This window comes from Natrix helvetica, assembly GCF_964273705.1.
Source record: "Natrix helvetica genome assembly, chromosome: 3".
NCBI classification, from domain to species: domain Eukaryota; kingdom Metazoa; phylum Chordata; class Lepidosauria; order Squamata; family Natricidae; genus Natrix; species Natrix helvetica.
The window spans coordinates 51919890-51943461 of NC_138549.1; the positions used below are offsets into that span (position 1 = coordinate 51919890).

Sequence of the window (23572 nt, forward strand, 5' to 3'; positions counted from 1 at the left end):
GGTCATTGAAGTTCCAGGCACCCCAGTGCCCCACTGGTCATGTGATCACAGTCTGGACACTTGGCAACTAGTTTACACTTCCAACTTGTTGCCAAGCTCCTCGCTATTACGTAACCACCATCTGCAACAAAAGTGCTTTTGCAAGAGGCAACTGAACTTTCTGGTTTTTCTTTGAAGACATTTCATTTCTCATACAAGAAGCTTCAGCTTTGACTGGATGGTGGGGAATGAGAACAATCAACCAATGGAACAGCTTGCCTTCAGAAGTTGTGGGAGCTTCATCACTGGAAGCTTTCAAGAAGAGACTGGACTGCCATTTGTCAGAAATAGTGTAGGATCTCCTGTTTCAGCGGGGGTTTTACTAGAAGACCTACAAGATCCTTTCCAACTCTGTTAATCTGAATGGAAGGATTTTTACTCCTTGCAGACAGCTGGTCATGTGCATTCTTTTATTTAAGAGAGTTGTTAGGGCCTGGATGTTTATCTATGTCATCGGGATCACCTGAATGGTGCAAATAGGTGTGGAGCCTTCTTGGAAGTGTTGAAAGGACTGTGTTGTAAACTGGAGATAGATGATGAGAGAGGGCTGTTCAATTTTGACATAGATGGCCTCTTTGACCCCTCTTTCCTCTCTATCCAAAATGTGGACTTTTCTGTCTTCAAAGGAGTGGCCTTTGTTTTTTAAATGCAGATGGACTACTGAATCTAATCTTAATGGGTTTGTTCTCTATGTAGTGCCATGTGTTTATGAAGTGGTTGTCTTGTTTCCCCAATGTACAGATCTGCATATGGTTCACTGCATATACCACATTGCTCAGTTTGTATCTGGGTGTGTTATCCTTGGGGTACACAAGCTTCTGCCTTAGTTTATTTTTGGGTTTGAAGTGTGCATGTATGTTGTGCTGACTGAAGATCCTCCTGAGTTGTTCTGATATGCCTGCAACATATGGAATGATGTTGCTTTGTTTATTGCTCTCTTTGTTGTCTCTTATAGAGGAGCTCCTGTAGGGTCTTTTGATGAAGGCCCACTTAGGATAGCCACATGTTCTAATCTAAGGGCTTCCTTGATGTGTTTTAGTTCTTTTAGTGAAACATTTTCAAAGAAAAACCAGAAAGTCCAGTTGCCTCTTGAAAAAGCACCTTTGGGACAACCTGGATGACGGAGAATCTCCATAAATACCACCTGCAACCTTCTCTATTGGCTTCTACAGAAAGTCAATGGAGAAGACATCAGGTAAGGTTGCAAGTCAATGGGGGATTCTTCCCCACCCTTCTACTCTCTGCCAGCAACTCTGTGCTTGCATTGTGCCAGCCATTTGCACACCCCTGTACCCTCATACACCAACTCCCATAATTCTGAGCACTCCTTTGCTCCCTCCTCAACATACACTCCCAGTCATTTACCTGCCAGGCAGCTTGGGATTTGCAACTTCCTGCTGGCTTCCCCATTGACTTTGGTTATGAGAAGACAGCAGGAAGTTCCCTTACCTAACAATCATGTGCAGATTAGTTAACAACAGCAACCATGATTGCAGAGATTGCTAGCGAAGCAGTCATGCTTTAGAACCACATCACTTAGCAATGGAAATTTCAGCCCCAATTTCCATTTTAAGTCAAGGACTTCCCGTATTTAAAGAAGATCAGTATTTATCCAACTTCTTAATGTTAGTTTGATCTATTTAGTCTATTACCTGGGAAGAGAGTAATAGTAAGGATCCAATTTCAACTGGTTTTTGAAACATAATATCATCCACAGCTACCACATAAGGTCTGGCGTTTCTGGTGAATGAAAAAAATACTGTAATTATGCATATTTACACGTACATACATATACTTTTAAAAGATGGACATGGATTGTTTTATATTTTAAATTATATTCTATGTTAGAAACTTATTATGATCCTGATTTTTTTTAATAAATGGTATAAAATATTAGTTTATAAAATAGAAATTTAATTATGCATATTTTCCAAACACATTGGACTACATATTCTCAGGTGTACATGACAATCCAGTAAAAAAATCTTAAGAAATCATATTGATTATTGCTCAGATTCATAGCTCCTTATTGTAGCATACTATACACACACTAGCAAGTATAAAGACTTTATTATTTCACTAAGCTAAAATCAGCTTAAGCATCCAAGGAGCTGATTTTACCATTCATAAGCTATTACTAGAAGATACAGTAACTACAAGTAAAAATAACAACTGGCCTTCATATATGTTATCTAAGAATAAGGTGAACTATTATGTGGAATTCCACAGCCATTCAAAAATAACATGATTTTCAAATAAAAAATTATTTGATTTATACTGCACTTGTTTTCCTTTCCACCAGTGCCAAGAGCATACATCCCTACATTTGAATGTAAAACTACATAACCGTTAATATCAGATATGATCTTAATAATTTCCTTTGTAAGTGAAACTTGATCAAGTGCTAAAGGGTACACCTAAAAAATAATGCCTCCAGGAAACACAAGATCTTTGCAACTTTATAAGATAACATAGACTCAAACTAAATTTTCTGTCAACATAATCTACTAATTATCTGCAAATTATCCTTTCTCCTGTCTTTTCTCTACTGCAGCTCCCTATAGCTAGCAGTAAACTCTCAACCTTTTCTTTCTATTTCTCTGTACTGGTGATACCTATTCCTTACACACTGTCTAGTACAGTGGTGGGCAACCTTTTTTTTCAACTGAGCCAAATCTCGCCAAAACCACGATTGAAATTTATTTTGAGAGCCACATTTTTAAAACCGAAAATACATAGGATGGTACACTGTTTTTAGTTTCAATAAACTCTGGCATTTGAAGCACGCAAGTCTTAAAGCTGTCAAGTTACAAGATCCTTGCATCCCTAACCCTTTAGGAAAAAAAACCCCAAGGGGTCTTCAAACCTGACAGCTTTAAGACTTGTGGATTTCAACTCCCAGAATTCCTCCTCCAGTCATGTTGGCTCAGAAACTCTGGCATTGAAGCATGCAAGTCTTAAAGCTGTCAAGTTGCAAGACCCTTGCACCCCTAACCCTTTAGAAAAAAAAACCCAGGGTCTTCAAACCTGACAGCTTGAAGACTTGTGGACTTCAACTCCCAGAATTCTGAGAATTGAAGTCCACCGAGGGCATCAATCATATTAGCCCAGGAATCTGCAAAATTGGCTCTTAAGACTGGTGGACTTCAACTCCCAGAATTCTGAGAATTGAAGTCCACCAGTCTTAAAACAGCCAACTTTGCAGACCTCTGTGTTAGCCCAAAGCCTGGCGCTGGGCGGGCCTTGCTCCCCCATTGGTGGAGCCCCAGGAAGCGAGGAGGGAGAAAAAGAGACGGAGGCCAAGGAGCTTCTCCCCCCCCCCGCAAAAATCTTATCAGGGAGCTGGCGGGCAGTAGCAAATTAGCTGATCACGCGGCGTGATCGGCTAATTTGCTACTGCCCGCCCGGCTCCCCAGTTAGATTTTTGCTGGGAGGAGGCGGGGGGAAGCTCCTTAGCCTCCGTTTCTTTTTCTGCTTCCTCGCTTCTCGTCCCCGCCCGACTTCAGGATCCTCCACGTGGCGTGATCAGCTAATTTGCTACTGCCCGCCTGGCTCCCCGGTTAGATTTTTGCTGGGAGGAGGCGGGGGGGAAGCTCCTTAGCCTCCGTTTCTTTTTCTGCCTCCTCGCTTCTCGTCCCCGCCCAACTTCAGGATCCTCCCTAATCATTGTGGGTCGAAAAGAAAAAAGGGAAAGAGGCGCTTGTTTTGAAGTGCCCGAGAGGAGGGAGGGGAGCGGACGCCCGGCACACAGAAGAACCACATTAAAGTGTGTAAAGAGCCGCATGTGGCTCGCGAGCCGCATGTGGCTCGCGAGCCGCAGCTTGCCGACCACTGGTCTAGTAACATCATCAATAGCTATTGACTTCACTTTATTGCAATGCTGCTTGTTTAATTATTAAATAAATATTCTTTCTTACAGCTGCCACAATCTTGAATTGGTAATATTGACTGCTGTGAGAGCCCAATACAGGTAGTTTTCAAGTTACAACCATTCATTTAGTGACCATTCAAAGTTACAACAGCATTGAAAAAAGTTATTTATGTCTGTTTTTCACATGATCATTGCAGCGTCTCCATGGTCATGTGATCAAAATTTGGACACTTGGCAACTGGCATATATTTATGATGGTTGCAGTGTCCTAGTGTCATGTGATCACCTTTTGCAACCTTCTGACATGCAAAGTCAGTAGGAAATCCAGATTGATTTAACAACTATGTTACTAAATTAACAACTGCAGTGATTCACTTAACAACTGTGGCGAGAAAATGGGGCAATATTCACAACAGTCTTGCTTAGCAATGGAAATGTTGGGCTCAATTGTGGTCATAAATTATTATCTGTATCCTACTCAGAATGAGATAGAAAGAATTGATGTTATCATCTCAGCAAAGTTATTTCTGCCACACGGGGTTAACAGATGAAGAAAATTTCAATTTCTGCATTCTAAAATTACATCCTTATTCACTGTCATCTGATACAGGATTCAATTAGTATTGATAAATTAGTCTTAACTGTACTGGGCCAACCTAAAATATGTGAAAATATTATATCAGGCAATACAGTTACAATTGTATAATCACATAGTGACTTAAAATTAAGTGTTTTTGTGAAAATGGAAAAAAAGGTATGGCAGTGAACTTAATTAAGTTAATTTAATTAGTGTTATTTATTTATTTTTCTATGCATCTGCTCAAAAACAGTAACTATGAGAGGGGCTTGGAGTCCTAGTGGATGATCACTTAAATATGAGCTAGCAGTATGTGGCAGCAGCCAAAAAAGCTAACACAATCCTTAGTTATATAAACAGATAGGATCAAAATCACATGAAGTATTAATATTGCTTTATAAAGCCTATGTAAGGCCACACCTGGAATGCTGCATCAAGTTTTGATCACCACATTACAAAAAAGATGTTGAGACTTCGGAAAAAGTACAAAGACCAACTAAGTTGATTAAAGGCCTGGAGACTAAAAGATGAAGAATGGTTGCAGGATTTGGGTTTGGCTAGTCTAGAGAAAAGAAGGACGAGGGGGGATATAATAGTGGTATTCCAGTATTTGGGGTTGCCATAAGGAGGAGGGGGTCAATTGATTTTCCAAAACACCAGAGGGCAGGACAAGAAATGAAGGAAACTAATCAAGGAGAGAAATAATCTGGAATTAAGGAGAAAATTCCTAACAATGAGGACCAGTGGAACAGCTTTCCATCAGAAGTTGTCTGAAATTGTATACCATCTCCTGCTTGGCTTAGAAGACCTCCAAGGTATTTTCTAGTTCCAATCTTCCAAAAATCTTTCCACAGCTGCTACTTCTGCTAGTCATCCCTCTTTTCAGCATCTTCCCACCAACTTACCTATCCCAATGGCTTCAGCATTTTCCCATACCTGCCATTGATATGCCCAATGGCCTTCTTCCCAATCTCCCCAGCATCTTTCCACCAGCCTTCTCCCTCATTTTCTATTTTATGCTTATATAGATAGTCCTCGACTTACAACAGTTCATTTAGTGTTCGTTCAGTTACAACAGGACTGAAAAAAAATGACGTTTAACCATTTTTCACACTTACAACCATTGCAGCATCCCCATGGCCACATGATCAAAATTCCAACACTTGGCAACTGACTCAATGGTTGTAATGTCCCAGGGGGTCATGTGATCACCTTTTGCGATTTTCTAACAAGCAAAGTCAATGGGGAAGCCAGATTCACTTAACATTATGTTACTAACTTAACAACTGCAATAATTCACTTAACAACTGTGGCAAAAAAGATAATAAAATTGTGCAAAACTCACTTAACAAATGTCTCACAACAACAGAAATTTTGGGCTCAATTGTGGTCGTAAGTCAAGGACAACTTGTAACATTTTAAACAATGTATATTTTTAGTCAATTCAGTTTCAGAATGAGGAAAGGTGAGACGTGACTTAGAAAAGTATTTAATAACTAGTTTACACTTATTTTAAGTGCATTATGCTTCTTGGTCAGATTGTGCAAAGCAAGGGAAGAAGAGATCCCCAACGCCTGGGAACAGATGCTAAATAAGAGGACATTGACATCATCCTTCCCTAATATTCTGGCAATGGTATATTTCAAGTGAGAGGAAGAGACACATAGCCTAATACTTACCCATAGCTGTAGGCAGTAGCCCAACCAAGTTCATATGCTTTTCTCATGAGAAAGCCTCCAAAGATTCTGTTGAAAATGTTACGCTCCTATATTCACAAATATCCATAGGACAAATGAATTTTGAGCATTTACACAAATTACTAAAGATAGGGGTTATCAAACCATGTACTATAATACGGTTATTCCCTAAAATGATAAATAGATTTCTTAATGACTTCATTGGGGTTAGAGTGGGGCAAGAAATAAATAGACCACTTACTTTTAATAATTAAAATTTATGTATTAAAGGGATTTTCAAACTGTATAAAACTGCAATTGCTCACAGGGTGCAGACAAAGCCCAGGGAAGACTGACAGAATTCCCATTCTCTTTGTGTAAATATTGTTTTTAAAAAACAAAAACAAAAGTGACACCCTCTACCACAGCTATTATGACTAACATACACACACACACTCCCAAGACACAGTTGGAAAAGACACTGTCAGAAAAATCCTGACAGTGTACACGTGCATGCATACATCCTCAGCTCTTTAAAATTAAGAGCAATTTATATTATTAGAATATTCTATTTAAAAAATTCAAAGTGCAGAATCTGAAAACACAGAATCACAATAACCTAGTCATTTGTATATTATAAAACAAGATGAGATAAATACAGGTTTATTCTATCTATCAACTGAAATGCTACTTTTGTTCTAGAAGAATTACATACTTGTCATTACTCTGTGCAGAACACCAAAATCAGCAAACACAGCATATAATAGCAAGCTAGAAGCTATTTAGTCAAATTTCTAGAAAGTTCTGCTAAAACCAATGTGGAAGCATATTAGTATGTAATTATGTTCTGGAAGGGAAAAGAATCACTGATAAGATCCATAGAGCTATCGTTGCATGATTCCCAGTAACTGTCTGATTCAAGTGCTTTTTTTGTGCTAACAAGTTATTGCTCAAGAACCAGTTTGTTATAGCATCCAATGCTTAAAGCATCCAATTAAAAACTGGGTGATTGAATTCTAGTCCTGTCTTAGGTGTGAAGCCAGCTGAGTGACCTTGGGCCAGTCACTCTCAGCCCTGGGAATGGCAAACTATTTCCAAGAAGCCTTGCTAAGAAAACGGCAGGGTCTTATCCATGCAGGCACCAAGAATCAACCCTAGCTTAAAGGCACACACAAAAAAGCTATTGCTTAACAATACTGCTTGCTCCAAATAAGTTGCAATATAGGAAGTGATGCATATAATGTATGTAATTATGTTTTATAAAAAGTGCTTGTCTACTTTCTTGAAAATTTTTGTTATATTTTAAAAGAGAACGCCTCAGAACCATAGATTAATAAAACTACAAAACTGTTTGGCTTTGCTGCAGTGTATTGAAATTAAGGAAAATTCCCTCCAAATTGCTACCAGTCAGAGCTACAAGCAGAAACTGGCAATACTCACATTATATATTTGGTGTGCATTTCTTGAGTAATATAGCTACAAAGTCTTCTTTAAATATTAAGGGTACAGAGCAGTTAAATTTCTGAAGATGTTTCATTACTTTGTGGCTATGAATATTTATCAAAAAATCAAACTGCCAAATAGCTACTGTATTATAGAAAGTACCACATCATGTGCCAGTCTGAAGCAAAAGTCAAACAAAAGGATTAGTCTACATCAGGTATAGTTCAGTAAATACCTGTGGATGGCAGATCTCCAAACCCTTTAATTTTGTGTCTTGCATCCATACTGAATTGGGTAGTAATACCCGACTACGAAAACTTACTGTCCTAAAAAATGGAGGACATATAAAATTGTTAAGAACACTGTCATATCCCAATACTGTGAATGTCAACCTTTATCTAAGACTACATTGATACCACTTCATCCAAAGGCTGTGAATGAAATCACCATGAATGGGAATTAGGTCAGAGGTGGATTCCTACCAGTTCGGCTCGGTTCAGCTGAACTGCTAATGTATGCCAGCCTGGGTTACCGGAACCAGCAGCAACCCAGGCCTGCCACACGCATGTGCAGATCTATTTATAGGGAACTGCGCCCATGCATAGCGTGTGACTGGTGCACTTGCGAGCGAAGCAAGTGCACACGGGCAAAATTGCACCAAACCGCCAGTAATGCCGGCAGCAACCCACCCCTGAATTAGGTTCACCTACATATCTTACCTTGTCTTCTGTGATACCTAAGCAAGATGATTAATGGCACTGCAGTACAATATCTGGAGACCCCATATTTGATATAGAAGTTGGAGAATCCAAGAACATCTAGTTATTCTTTCCCATCACTATGCTATAAACATATTCTGCTTTCAAACTGTCCCTCCTCCAATTCTTTTCTTTAACAATCATCTTGTGAAGTACGTTAGGCTGAGAGACTGGATCAAAGTTACACACTGTGCACTTATGACAGAATAAATTTAAACCTGACTACGTAATCACAGTCTAGCAGCATATCTGCTGCACCACACTGTCTGGGAGTCATCCAAATTGTAATCCTAATATTGTTTACATGGAATGCATCGAGTTTGGAAAACTGTAATAAATGTTTATAAATGAACTCCCTACCTTGAATCCAGAGTATTCAGGAACATATTGTGGATAATATTTCTTTCATCTGCAGTAGGAGCAACCTTCAGTAAAGAAGTCCTACTAGATTCAAGCCGCCTGATTTTGTTCTCTGACCAATGGAATGAAACATGTAAAATGAATGACAATTGGCTTCCAACAGCTTTATTTCAACCCTTTTTTCAAAACTGATGAAATCTGTGTGTTTTAGACTGCTGTAGGTACCAAACTATTTCACTCCCAAAGAACCTATGTTTCCCCCCCAATTATTTAGGAATGGCCACAAAACAAAATTTCTCCATTACCTTCTCCAAAAAAAACCAGGCTAGGAGAGTACTTACTTTCTCCTTCATTGAAGATTTTTTCCTCCTCTGAGGTTTCAGCAATTAATGGATTGATAAATGCTGGTCTGAGGATGTATTTGAAAAAATCAAAACAATATGCATTACAGGAGGGAAATGAAATGTTTTTGGCTGCAACCTAGCATAGTTACTTATGTAAAAGTTCATTTGCAAAGAGAAACCTGCATGTCTATTTTAGTGTTTTAAAACAACACTTTTTCTTATTGTTACTCAACAATACAAATGATTTAACTTGAAAAGACAATGAGCTAAAGAAGACAATGCAGTCCACTAGGACAGTGTAGCACTTCAGATCTGAAGGCTGTTAGGAAGAAAATGCTGCCTGATTAGGATTCTTCCAACCGGGATGCAACAATCAGCGCTTTGAAGAACAAAATTGAATCAAGAAGCAAGCTGCTGGACTCATGTTTTGTTCTATCAGGGGAGGGAGATCTTCCTTCAAGGCAAAACATGGGCCAGAGCACACAGGGAAGTGAAAACGTAACACCTGTCTGGGGTTAAGTATGTCTATGGATCCTACAATAGCTGAAAAATCCACAATAAGGCCGAGCTGTTAAAAGGAATTGTAAATAAGAGCTACATTCATTACCTTTGCACTCTAAAACTCCTTTTTGCCTTCAATGTAAAATACTGTACAGCTACATAGTCTGACATAATTTGGTATTTTGCACCATTCATTTTATTGCTGCCTTATACAGTAGAACCTCTGGTCATGACCATAATTCGTTCCATAACTTTGGTCACAAACCGATTTGGTCATGACCCGAACCTCATTTTGGAAATTTGGTGCTTACAAAACAAATGGGGAAAGGGGAAATCAGCAGCGAAAAAAATATTGTGAACTTTTTGGTCGGAACCCGATTTGGTTGTTGTCAGAAGCATTCGTGACCAGAGATTCTACTGTAGTTTTTATTGCCATTAATATTGATACTCCTGATTTTTATCTTATATCTAGCTCTGTTCTACTATTCTACTTTTTTAAAAAATTGATTTGATTGAATTATTTTGTTTTATTTTAACGGGCCAGATGCTACTCAGAGAACTCTAGTTATGGCAAAATAAACAGTAGAGATGTCAACTTCTAAAGCGTTGCCATGACTATTATCAGGCTGGCATGGAGGGGGGAAATTCCATGCATGCCTTCGGACGGAGTCGGATCTCATGTCTACAGCCTAGTTGGAGAATATGAGTTATGACGCAGGACAGAAGGGAGGAGATACAGGGGTAAAGTTCAAGCGCAATTAAGCAAAAGCAGTTTTGGCTCCACAGGAGTTCACGCCAGAATGTCGATCCTAATAAATGATTGGATTTCTTTTGAACTTTGTCTCAATGCTTGTAAATTAATTAGGTTGTCTTCTGGGAACTTCACAGAGAGCCAAAACTGCTTTTATTGATTGCAGCTGGAGGTATGCGGCAATGCCAAGCAGAGGTGCTGTCAGGCCTGTAGTTATGTTCTTTTTAGGATCTTTGGCCTGCCACACTTTCTTATAATTTCCTATGCTGTTTCATTAGTGTAGTAGTTGGGAGGGGGGAATAGAAAGGAGTAGGATTGTGGAATGTTTTGTTGTCATTCTTTCTAGAAGCTCAAGGTCATCTTTTGTCTCCGCACCTCAACACCCGACCGGAAGCAGAGGGGTGTAGATGCCAGCGTGGAAGATGATGATTGGAACATGTGATGGATTATGGGGTGTGGGGATATATCATGAACGTTAAACTGGGTGGAATTCCAGGAAGAACATTAGAGTTGGAATTCCATAGACGTGCTAACTTGCCTGTATGATTAAATTGGAACTTTAAGGATGATTCTGCCTTGGTCTCTGATTGATTTCATGCATGGTATTTAGAACACTGACATTATTCCAACTCTCTCTTTAAAAAAAATCACTAGCACACAGCCCCCTCGCAGGTGATGGGGAGGGCTGAATTCCCAACGCTGACCAGGACAGCGTAAAATAGCAAAGAATTATGAGAAAGCCTTTGGAGATAAGAAGCTGAAAAAACGCTTCTCTGTATATTTCAAAGGCAAAGGAATCTGCTTCAAGATTTATTGCATCTGGCAAGAGGATGGAGGGGGCTGGAAAAGACTTTTCTACACCCGGTTAGAAGATGAAAGGAATGGAGATACAAGCCATCTCCACGCAATCATCTCTGATGGACTTCCCGGACCATTTCGGACAACTAAGTGCATGCTCCCCCTCCTTCCCCCCAGTTTGGAAGCAAGGCTTGGAAAAAAACCTGGATTGGAGATTTTGACTCCTTCCAGACAGCAATAAATGAAATGACTTATTACCCTGCAACTGGGTGGGAGACAGATTCCCTATCAAAATGGGAATATCATCCCAGACAGCAAGAAGGGATTTGGCCAGCATCTTTCACTTGCCAGCCACAAATTGGGCTGCAACCAGTGAATGAAGCACCACCAGATTGAGTTTTCTTCCCAGAGTATGGATGGATAAGATGCCACTGGGCACCTCCTTTGCCATCAACATGGGAAAATGCTCCAAGCCAGCAGAGGGCACCTACTTGGCCCATAACTCCTCCAAGCCAGCAGGAGGGTCCTTGGCACATAAAACCCCCTAGCCAGCCATCATTGATTGAACTGAAACCTGTGAAGCAGGCAACCCTGGGATGTATCTTAACCCCAGGTCATGGATGGGAGGAATGCCAGTGGGCACCTGCCCTCCCTCAGCAGATGGCACCATGGCAGAAAACTGGACAGTGGCCAACCAAGGGATTGACCTCCCCACCGGTTCCAATCTCCCCTGCAATGCCCCAAAAGGTTCTTACCGCACCTCCTACAGAGAAGCAATCTCCAAAGGGGAAGAAGGGATTACCAGAGGCCTGCAGGATGTATGGCAGGAAAATGTGCACCTGCATTGCCCCAAAAGGTTCTTACCCCACCTTCCTACAGAGAAGCAATATCCACCATGGAAAGTCTACCAAGGGGGAGGCCTCGGTAGAGGGAGTTGCCGAAGAACAAACATGTGTACCAATTGCCACGGTGGTAAAGAGAGGGCCCCAGATGCCACCACAGAAGAGTCATCTGGGCCAACAACCTCTGGAAGAGGATCGCCAACTTAAGGTGACGAAGTGTCCTACCAAGGGGGAGGCCTCGGATGAGGAAAAGGACAAACATTCTCCGGAGGAGGATCCCCAACTTAAGGTGACAAAGAGTCCAACCAAGGGGGAGGCCTCGGAGGGGGAAAAGCCCAAACGACCTCTGGAAGAGAATCCCCAACTTAAGGTGACAGAGAGTCCTACCAAGTGGGAGGCCTCAGAGGAGAAAAAGGGCCAACCAGGGATGATTGAATCCAAGAGCCCAGAACCTGCAGCAGAAAGCCCTATCCGACGATGGGAAGAGGTCGCAATGGACTTCATCGTGGAACTTCCAGAAAGCAGTGGGAACAGAGAAATTTGGGCAGTTATTGATTTGGTTTCTAAGCAGGCACACTTCATTGCTTGCTCAGGATTGCCATCTGCAAAGAAATTAGCGAAAATGTTCGTGAACCACATTTATCGCCTGCACGGAGTACCCAAGAGGATCATTTTAGACCGCGGAGTCCAGTTCACAGCCAAGTTCTGGAGAGGGGTCCTGAGATCCATTGGGTCCACACAAGAACTGAGCTCAGAGGTTCATCCTAGCATGAACTGCGCAGCAGAGGGAGCCAATGCGGTGGTGGAACAATACATCCAGTGTTTTGTGGACTATCAACAAGACAACTGGTCGGACTTGCTACCCTTCGCCGTAGTGGCATACAACGATGTGGTCCACAACAGCACAGGATTAGCGGGTTTCCAGATTACCAGTGGCATGGAATTTGTTGCCATGCCTGAGTTGCCTAGAGAACCTCCTTCCTCCATGTCTTTGAATGAATGGATGGGCATGCTAAAGAACGGATGGGAGAATACGAAGAAGGCTCTAGCAGTTGCGGCAGAAGCCTACAAGAAGCAAGCTGATCAACATCGCTCGCTCCAAACTCCCTACCGTGTGGGGGACAAAGTTTTTGTATCTACCAAATACATAAGATTAGGAATGCCTAGTAAGGAATTGGGTGCAAAATTTCTAGGTCCATTCCCAATAGTGAAGATAGTTAACCCAGTTACAGTTCAACTCAGTCTACCCAGAAGTCTAGGGAAAATTGACCCAGAATTTCATTGTAACTTGTTGAAACCAGTAACATAAGAGCATCCACCCAAACTCAATCTCCTCCTGTAGTGATAGAAAGGGAAACACAATCTGAGGTGGAAAAAAATCGTAGATTTCAGGCTGAATAGCGGTCGCTTACAGTACATAGTGCACTGGAAGGGTTACCCTTGGTCTGAAGCTACTTGGGTGAACAGTGGAAACCTAAAAGTGGAGAAGTTAGTAAAGCAATTCCATGAGAAGTTTCCCAATAAGTCAAAGGGTCCCATTGGGGGAGGAGAGGTGGCAAATTTTTGTTATGTTAACTTTTATGTTATTCTCTTCAGGAAACATTTTTCTTCTGAGGAGAGGCCGCCTGTCAGGCCTGTAGTTATGTTCTTTTTAGGATCTTTGGCCTGCCACACTTTCTTATAATTTCCTATGCTGTTTCATTAGTGTAGTAGTTGGGAGGGGGGGAATAGAAAGGAATAGGATTGTGGAATGTTTTGTTGTCATTCATTCTAGAAGCTCAAGGTCATCTTTTGTCTCCGCACCTCGAACCTGACCGGAAGCAGAGGGGTGTAAATGCCAGCGTGGAAGATGATGATTGGAACATGTGATGGATTATGGGGTGTGGGGATATATCATGAACGTTAAACTGGGTGGAATTCCAGGAAGAACATTAGAGTTGGAATTCCATAGACATGCTAACTTGCCTGTAGGATTAAATTGGATCTTTAAGGATGATTCTGCCTTGGTCTCTGATTGATTTCATGCATGGTATTTAGAACGCTGACAGGTGCCTTTCTTTTTTTTTAAAAAAAAATTTTTTATTGGTTTTACAACATTTATGGGAAAAGGGTAATAGGGTACACAGAAAATTTTTGGTGGCTCCCATGTTAGTAGTAGAAATCCCCCCAATTCTCACACTTCTGCAATTTTAAAAATAACATGTAAAGGATAAGCATATACAGACTTCTTGCATTATTATCAGCCATGTGTTCAATCCTCTCTTTCTTTATCACTTTCTAGAATATCAACAATTGTAATAATATTTCGGCTTCCGGTTCCGGTTGTGGAGAGCGACTGGCATGTTTTGCTTGCCCCGCGCGCTCTTGGTGGGCTCCCCCCTGATCGTGGGGGCACAGGGAGCCTTGTAGGGGCCCCTGCCGAGGAGGCGGCTAGCTGGGGGTCCTCTGCGTCAGCGGCGGCCGCGGGGGGCTCCCTGCATTGCCCTAGGCACCAGGAGGCTAAAGGGGAGGCGCAAGGAGCTCCTACGCTCCTGTGCGCTTTTGCGTCGAGACAGCTGGGCGAATTCGGCAATTGGAAGGCTGCAGCTGCAATGTGGTGAGGTGGAAATTCTCCCCGTTCCCTTTTCTGAGTGTTAAAAAAAAAGGATTGCCAGCTTTTTAAAGCGTTCAATCTGTTCTTGGGAACTGTGACTGGAGGGAGGTGGATTTCCCCCCCCCCCCTTGGATAAGCGGCTTTGAACTGCTCTCTACCCCCGGATGAGGAGGAGGGGGGAGAGCTCTGGAATGAAATCACACTCTCAGCAAGCAGCAGATGAATACTCTGCTGCAATTGTGAAAATAAGGTGATGATCTGACTTTTTTGAAAACTTTGAAAACTTTTGGTTTGTTGCCTTCTGATCCCGGTGCTGGCAAGGCAAGATGGCACACTTCCGCTGTCTTCATGCACTCTGAAATTTGACTCCACCCATGGAAAATGCTGGCATTTTGTTTTTGTCTCCGTGACACTCAGAGATATTTCTTGATATACTATATTCTGGACTTGGAACAATGGATTTTATTGTCTGGATTTGAACTATAGAAAAGGTCTTTATTTGCCTGGACTGCCTGCCTCGTGATCTCTCTTGGCTATCCACTTTTACAGTTGCCTTTTCACTGCATTGACACAGACATCTCTGAGCTCTCTTTACCAAAATGGCACCGAAAAGACCACCACCTGGGAAACCAGGCATTGCTGGTTCTGCCCCAACATCCTCAACGTCCAGCCCCAGCGGGCAACAGACATTAACATCTCTGTTACAGCCCAAGGCCCCGGAGGAGGATTTAACCCAACAGATGCTCCAAAAGATCTTAAAGGGGTAGGAGGAGGTGAAGAATCAACTGAAAGAAATGAACGAACAGCTCAGAGAAAACCAAAACCGAACGGCTCAAAATACGCAAAGACTGGAAGTTTTGGAGGAGGGGACGGCCGAGATGAGGGGGGAGGTGAGGGGGGTCCAGAGAGGAAACCAAGAACTTGAGAACCATCAGATAAAAATGGAGTTTGAAAGGATGTCTTTTTTCCTTAGATTTCAAAATGTAATTGAGGCTGATGATGAAGATTTGAGGGAAATTATGACAAAGCTATTGGCTGAATATATTAAAAAAGACAGATAACAGTTGGGATGGGATATTGACCTGGTCTATAGAGTCAATTCATGCTAGAACACACAATGTTCCAAGGGAGGTTCACATTAAATTTCTTAGAAAGACTACAAGAGATGAGATTCTGAGTGCACAAAGGGGGCAAGTGTTAAAATACAAGGATAGAGAGATAATCATCCTGAAACAAATCTCAAAGAAAGTCAGAGATAAAAGAAAAAAATATTCGCTTTTAGCGAAGAAACTATACCAGAAAGGGGTTTGGTTTCGGTGGCTTCTGCCAGAAGGTATGCTGATATTCTGGGAGGACACTAGAGTTAGAATTAATACAACTATGGAGGCAGAGGCCGTCATGGAAAAAAACAAAGTGCTCCTAGACAAAACTGATGATACCACACGGGATACACAAGACACGGGAGGTGCCGGAGCCCTGCTGGTGGGGGGAGAAGAGGCAACACTGAGAAAACTTAGATCACAAAAGTGAATTAGAAAAATAATGCAATTGCTAATACAGGGAATTTTTTTCTGTTTGATATAAAATAGATTGAAATTACTTGAAGACATAAGGTAAAAATATTCTGTCAAAATACTGCTAAGTAGTAATTATCTAATGTATTAATAAGTGAAAGTTATGAGAATTGGGGGGAGTGCCATTTCCTGCATAATGTAGCTGTCAAAATTTGTAACTTTATCCATTATCCCCTTTCCTGAAACTTTTTGTAAAACTAATAAAAATTTCTGTTTTTTTAAAAAAAACAATTGCAATAATATTTCAAATATATTTATTTTTGTGACCTGAGCCTTTGCGATATTGCTCCCTCCTCCCTGTCCCTAGGTGAAAAGGAGGAGGAGCTTCCGGGGCAATGGAGGGACCTTCCTAGAGCTCCGTAATGATGGGGCTCCCTGGCAGGGATAGCGGGCGCTTTCGGTCCCCACCGGTCATTTTGGGGACCGTGAGGGGGTCAGTGGTAAACCTGGCCGTCTTTGAGAGCCAACTGTGACCCGGGGGGGATAGCTGAGACCCGGGAAAATCAGACAGCCAGATGGACAGGAGATGGAGGATTGCGAGAACGCTGAGGCTGAGCCACGGCAGCGGAAAAACCGGAAATGTGACTTGCATGGCTGCCAGGATGGCGAGACAGCTGAGAAACAGAGGAACGGAAGAGCGGAGGAGCGTTTCCATGAGGGAGCGAGTCGGTGAGGAGGAGAACAAACTGTTCGGGGGCGGTGTGTGGGCCCAGCCGGCGACGGCGATGATGGCGGCACCGGCGGAGATGGCATTGAAACATCGGGTGCCATATTTCCTTCCATCTCTCTAACCGCGGTGAGCTGCCTATTCAGGAGGCCGAGGGGCTGGAGAGGAGCTGTGGGGATTTAAGAAGCAAGCAAGGGGGGGCCGCCGGAGGCTTTGGGCGACCCCAGAAGATCAACAAGCCATGAAACTGGCCTTGGCACTTCGCCTATCCCCCCCGCCCCTCCCCTGCGGATTTCCGATTTAAGCACTTTAAGAATTTTAAGAACTTTAAGAACTTTAAGAACTGCCTCTTTAAGCACTTTAAGAACTTTAAGAACTGCCTCTGGGCCTCGATGGAGGACTATTTCCGATTTAAGCACTTTAAGAACTCTAAGAACTGCCTCTGGGCCTCGATGGAGGTCTATTGACTATCATGGTTCGGCGTTGTAGGCTTCCTCTCTCCTTTTATTTATCCATTTACATCTTGGCCTTTTCACATGTATTTACATCCTGGACCTGCCATAGCCATAGTTATCATCATCATAATCTACTCAAGGGCTGATATTTTACAACTGCGAGGGTCCCCCCTGTTACAGGTATGCCCCCCCGCCCTGGTGAGGGCACACCTCGATGAAGGGTTTATTGACCCAGAGAGGTGGAGGAAGCGGGGGATCAGGGGTTTTTTAGTAAAATGTTTTTTAAATTTTTTAAGGGGTTCCAGGGAGGGGGGGAGGGTTACTCAACCTGGGGGTATGGATATAGCCAGGTCAACAGGTGGGATCAGGATGGAGGGGAGCGGAGTGGGGGAGGTGAAAGGTTACAGCATTCCTATGGGGGGGAATCCGATAACGACGGTCGTAGGGAGGGGCGGGCGTGAGGACACCAGAAGAACACATAGTTGGTTGGGAGACCGGGGCTGTTGGACACGCCCGGTCGCTTGTACCAACCCCCGCAGTCTAGGTGGACAGGATCGGCAGAGCCTGGGCCTTAGGCTGATGTTATGTAATGCGAGGTCCGTGGTTAATAAGGCCCCCCTCATCAGGGACTTGATCTCAGAGGGGGAGCCGGACCTCGCAGGAATAACGGAAACCTGGTTGGGCCCGGAGGGGGGGGTTGCCCCTCGGTGAAATGTGCCCTCCAGGTTCCATCAGCCACGGGCCCAGGGTAGGGGCAGTGGGGTAGCGATAATCATCTGGGAAGATTTGACTCCAAGAGAATTCACTGTGTCGCAGACATCCGGTTGTGAGTCTCTGGGCGTGAAATGGGGCCCAGGGAGACAGTTGGGTCTGTTGATAGTATACCTGGCTCCCCGCCATACATCAACGGCCCTGCCCGGACTCCTCGAGCTGATCGCGGAGATGGCGGTTGAGACCCCCAAGCTACTAGTGATGGGGGACTTCAACCTGCCGTCGACGGGAGAGGCATCCGAGGTAGCCCGGGAATTCATGGCTTCCATGACAGCCATGGATCTGACTCAAGTAGTTCGGGACCCCACACACGAAAGAGGCCACATACTGGATCTTGTGTTTGTCTCCGACCAGTGGACGAGTGATCTGGGTATAGGGAATTTAGTCATCACGCCCCTGTCATGGTCAGATCACTCACTTCTCCAACTGGACTTCCCTGGCGCTACTCCCCGCCGCGGGGAGGCGGAACCAGATTGTCCCAGATGGTTCCGCCCCAGGCGTCTGATGGTTCCAGGCGGAGCTTGGGCCACCTCCTGCAGACCTGTCCCGCTCCCGGGCAGAGGACCTGGTGGCCGCGTGGAATAGTGCGGCCGCCGGAGCCTTGGACCGGGTTGCGCCTTTGCGGCCTCTCCGATGGCAACGATCGACCCGGGCCCCCTGGTTTAATGGGGAGCTAAGGGCGATGAAACGCCATAGGAGACGCCTAGAGAGCAAGTGGAGATCCTCCCGCTCCGAATCCGATCGAACACAGGTAAGAGCCTACTTAAGGACCTACCTTGTGGCAATAAGGGTGGCCAAGCGTCAGTATTGTGCCACCCTTATAGCATCCGCAGAGTACCGCCCTGCCGCCTTGTTTCGGGTGACCCGCTCCATGCTGTCGCAGGGACAGCGGGATCCCCCGTTGCAGGGCAGGGCAGAGGAGTTTGGGGAATACCTGCAGGATAAAATTGATCGGATCCGGAGGGAGTGGACCCACCCCAGTGTTCCAGAGGGGGCGTCCGAGGCTAGTCTTGAGATTCCACGCTGGGAGGAGTTTGACCCTGTTGTCACCGAAGATTTGGACAGGTTGCGCGGGCGACTGCGAGCCACCACATGTTTATTGGACCTGTGTCCCTCCTGGTTGGTACTGGCTTCCTGGGAGGGTACACGAGGCTGGCTACTGGGGCTGGTGAACGCCTCGCTGGGTGAGGGCCTTTTACCAACCGCCTTGAAAGAGGCGGTGGTGAGACCCCTGCTCAAGAAGCCTTCCCTGGACCCAGAGGAGCTAGCAAATTATCGTCCTGTCTCCAACCTTCCTTTTCTAGCGAAGGTTGTTGAGAGTGTGGTGGCTCAACAGTTCCCACGTCACCTAGACGAATCCGATTATCTAGACCCACGCCAGTCCGGCTTCCGACCCGGGCACAGCACTGAGACAGCCTTGGTCGCGTTGGTCGATGATCTCTGGAGGGCAAAGGATGGGGGTTGTTCCTCCATCCTTGTCCTATTAGATCTCTCGGCGGCTTTCAATACCATCGACCATGGTATCCTATTGCGCCGTCTGGAGGGGTTGGGGATCGGAGGCACCGTATTGCGGTGGTTCCGCTCCTACCTCTCTGGCCAGACGCAATGTGTGTAGGCAGGGGAGCAGAGGTCGACCCCGAGGCCCCTTACTCTCACCTCTCCTGTTCAACACATATATGAAACCGCTGGGCGAGATCATCCGTGGTTTTGGGGTGGGATACCACCTGTACGCTGATGATACCCAGCTGTACATTTCCACCCCAAACCACCCCAACGAGGCCGTCGAAGGGATGTCCCGATGTCTGGAAGCCGTGCGGGTCTGGATGGGTGACAACAGGCTCAGGCTCAACCCCTCCAAGACAGAGTGGCTGTGGCTTCCGGCTCCCCGATACAACCAGCACATTCCATCGCTGGCCATCGGGGATGAACAATTAGCCCCGGTGGAACGGGCACGCAATTTGGGCGTCCTCCTTGATGCCCGGCTGACTATAGAAGATCATGTGGCAGCCGTGGTGAGGGGGACGTTCCACCAGGTTCGCCTGGTGCGCCAATTGCATCCCCTTTTGGACCGGGGGGCCCTGCGCACAGTCACTCACGCGCTGGTGACGTCTCGTCTGGACTACTGTAATGCTCTCTACATGGGGCTCCCCTTGAGGTGCACCCGGAGACTGCAGTTGGTCCAGAATGCAGCCGCGCGGGTAATCATGGGGAGATCGAGGTTCTCCCATATAACACCTCTCCTGCGCGAGCTGCACTGGCTTCCTGTGGCCTACCGGGTGCGCTTCAAGGTGTTAGTCACCATCTTTAAAGCGCTCCATGGCATAGGGCCTAGTTATCTGCGGGATCGTGTCCTGCCCCATACATCCCTGTGGCCCATTCGCTCACACAGAGAGGGCCTTCTCCGGGTGCCGTCCTCTAGAGACTGTCAGAGGGCGGTGCCCAGGAGTAGGTCCTTCTCTGTGGCGGGTCCCACCCTTTGGAACGACCTCCCCCCAGACATCAGGACAACAACCGATCTCCGCTCCTTCCGCAGTAAACTGAAGACCCACCTGTTTCGGCTAGCCGGCCTGGCATAATCTCGACAACTGTTCCACCCCTTGGTTAATTTTAATTGTCAATGTTAGCTTTTAAACTATTCTTATTGGGGTTTTAACTTCTCTGATTATTGTATTTATTTATTTTTACCTCCTTCTTTGTAGTCCGTAGACCGTTGCTTGTGTACGTCGCCCCGAGTCCCTGTGGGGAGAGGGGGCGACTAATAAGTCTGATAAAATAAATAAATAAATAAATAAACAACCCCCCCCCTTCCCCATGTCTTCTACATTACTGCCTTTTTCCCCACCTCTAGTATCTTCATCCTCTGGGAGAGAAAAATGTTTTTTAATAAAGGCCTCTGCCTCCTCCACTGTCTTAATTCTGATACGGCTTCCCTCCCAGAAAATCAACATTCCTTCTGGCAATAGCCATCTAAACCAAATTCCACTATTATATAGTGTCTTTGATAAGGAGGAATATTTCCTCCTTTTTTCTCTTATCTTTTTTGGAATTTGCTTTAGAATGGTAATTTCTTTATCTTGGTATTTTAAGGGTCCCTCCCTTTGGGCCCCTAGCACCTCATCTCTCGTGGCCCTCCTGAGAAATTTAACATGTACCTCTCTTGGAACATTATGAATTCTAACATATGCTGAATTAATTCTATAAACCAGGTCCATATCCCACCACATCTGCTCTTTATTTCTTTTAAGGTATTCTGCTAAAATTGTACTCATAATGTCTTTAAGATCTTCATTTTCTGTCTCTGGTAGATTTTGGAACCTGAGAAAAAAAGACATTCTTTCAAATTCTATTTTGGTCATGAAATTTTCCAATTCTAAATTCACCTTCCGGACCTCCTTAACCTTTTCCTCTATCCCGACAGCCCCCTCCTCCAGCACCACTATTCTCTGTTTATTATCTGTTATGTTATGTTGTATCCCTCTGAGTTCATCTTTGAGATCTGCCACTTCCTTCCTCAGTTCGTTTTGACCTCTCATAATTTCCCGGAACATTTCATTCACAGATAGTTCTTTCTCTCCAGCCACTTCTTTTTGTAGCAATGAAGTGATCTTCGGCTGTTGGATATTTGGACTGGAGGTAGCTGAGGCCGAGGCCGAAAGTGACTTGCCCGTTGGAGAATTCTTAGGTCCCATTGTCTAAGTTCAGAGATGGTAAATCTTTCACATAGAAAATGGTGCCATCTGAGCGTGCAGCCGGGGCAGACCAAGGTAGCAGGAAAGTCCGAGAGTAAAAAAAGTTAATTCTCTTTCGCTATTCCAAGGCACAAAGGCACGCCAAGAAGAGACAAATCCAAAAAGTCCACGCAGCAGAAGAGATCCAGAGCACCCCCGGGGGGGGGAGGATTAAAAGGTGCCAGAAGTCTTTTTTTTCCCGGGGTGGTTTCAAAAGGCAGCTTCATTTATGAGTGCAAAAACGGGAACGGAGGGGAGCCATTTTAACTCCTCCCTTTCGCAGAGAGAAGGACAGAAGTTTTAATTTTCTTTAAAAACAGCTCAGCATGCAGTCTTGCAACTGTGTTTTCAGTCTTTCTCGCATAATTAGCTCGAGTGGCAGATCAGCCTTTGTTCTCTCTCCATTTCAGAGTGGAGAGTGAAAGTTTAAATGCCGCTTTGTCCGAGGGGGGGTTAAAAAAAGAAAACTCCCCCCTCTAATCTTCGGTTTTAAATAGATTGAACAGTAATTTACGATTGCCTGCTGCTTATCCATTACCATTAATTGAAGAGATTAGGAAGGATCCTCCACGACCAACATTTTGGCCACGTTTCATTGATTAACTTATTCCCTCCGGAGCCCATTCGGCAAAGGGGCAGACATGCCCCCCTTCTGCTCCCCGGCTCCTGGGACGAAGCTGGAAAAAACCCCACCAGCTGCCGCCGAATCTGGGGGGCTCCAGCAAGCCGTCCTATGGCAGGGGGTTCCCTCCAAGGCCCCCCTGTGCTCCAAACGGAGCCTACCGAGAAGACAAGCAGCAGACAAATGTCCGTCGCCTGCAGGGACCGGAAGTGCTCTCAGAGATGCCTTTCTAAGAAGCAGAAGCAAGAGAGGATAGGTACTGGTGGAAATTCCCTTACTCTAGTCCCCAGATACAGGGAAGGGTCTCAAGCAAGCTGGCAAGGGTGGACTGGAGATGGGACTGGAAACAAGTCAGGCTCCCAAAGCCCCAGATGGAATCCCGATGGAGTGCAAAAGAGCAACAGAGGGAGGATTTTTATCGAGCCACCCTTCATGATCAGGGGCCATCATGCCGCCCAAAAGAGAGGGGAGGGACATCTGATCCTGTTGAAGTGAGGAGATGCAGACTGGAGCGCAGCCCCCCTCCCCCTCCCGATAGAAGGAGAAGGAGTCCAAAACGGCAACCAGTGCCTCTCCCACGCAGCAGGCAGGCTGCCAAGAGCAGGCAACCCCCTCCATCCCTACGAACTAGGGGTGAAGAAGATGACCAGCCATATCAAGTGCAAGCATACCAAGGCGGACAGGAGGCTGGGGGTTTAGGGCTTAATGACCCACCCCAATTCAGGGGAAAGTTTGATGGAGACTCAGACCAGCTAGCCCTATTCCTTGATTCAGCTGATATCCACCTAGAATGCTATGGGCACCTCTACCCATCCCCCAGACCCATGGTGAATGCCATCGCAGAGGGTCTAGAGGGAGAAGCAAGGGAATGGCTAGCAGCCCTCCACAAGAGGAGAGCCCCTCAACTGCAAGACATAGATGACTTCCTGCAACTGCTAGAGGCCAGATTTGAGGAGGTGGAGGAGGACCCATATGCAGAAGAGGAACTCAGCAACCTAAAGCAGAGGGCCCGCCCCATCAAAGAGCACATCAGTGAATTTAGGAGGGTCATAGGAATGCTACCTCCTTTACCAGAGCGGCTGCTGGTGCATTTTTTCAGAACAAGCCTGGACAAGCAAATTGCCCAAGTAACTGCATACTGCGACATCCCAAATCAACTCTCTGAGTGGTTCCGAGTAGCAACAAAAGTCGACAGCGGGCTG

At 45.0% G+C, this 23572-nt stretch overlaps 1 protein-coding gene across 3 annotated transcripts in view; it reads right to left on the reverse strand.

Annotated features, from left to right (window-relative positions):
• Positions 1-23572, reverse strand: part of ACOT9 (acyl-CoA thioesterase 9) — an 83508-nt gene that overhangs the window by 2666 nt on the left and 57270 nt on the right. For all 3 annotated transcript variants that reach the window (XM_081946254.1, XM_081946252.1, XM_081946253.1), the window contains exons 10-14: positions 9066-9133; positions 8725-8836; positions 7842-7932; positions 6167-6252; positions 1692-1779 (exon numbers count right to left, since the gene is read on the reverse strand). In XM_081946254.1, coding sequence (XP_081802380.1) covers positions 1692-1779; positions 6167-6252; positions 7842-7932; positions 8725-8836; positions 9066-9133 — 445 coding nt within the window. The remainder of the gene's footprint in view (positions 1-1691; positions 1780-6166; positions 6253-7841; positions 7933-8724; positions 8837-9065; positions 9134-23572) is intronic.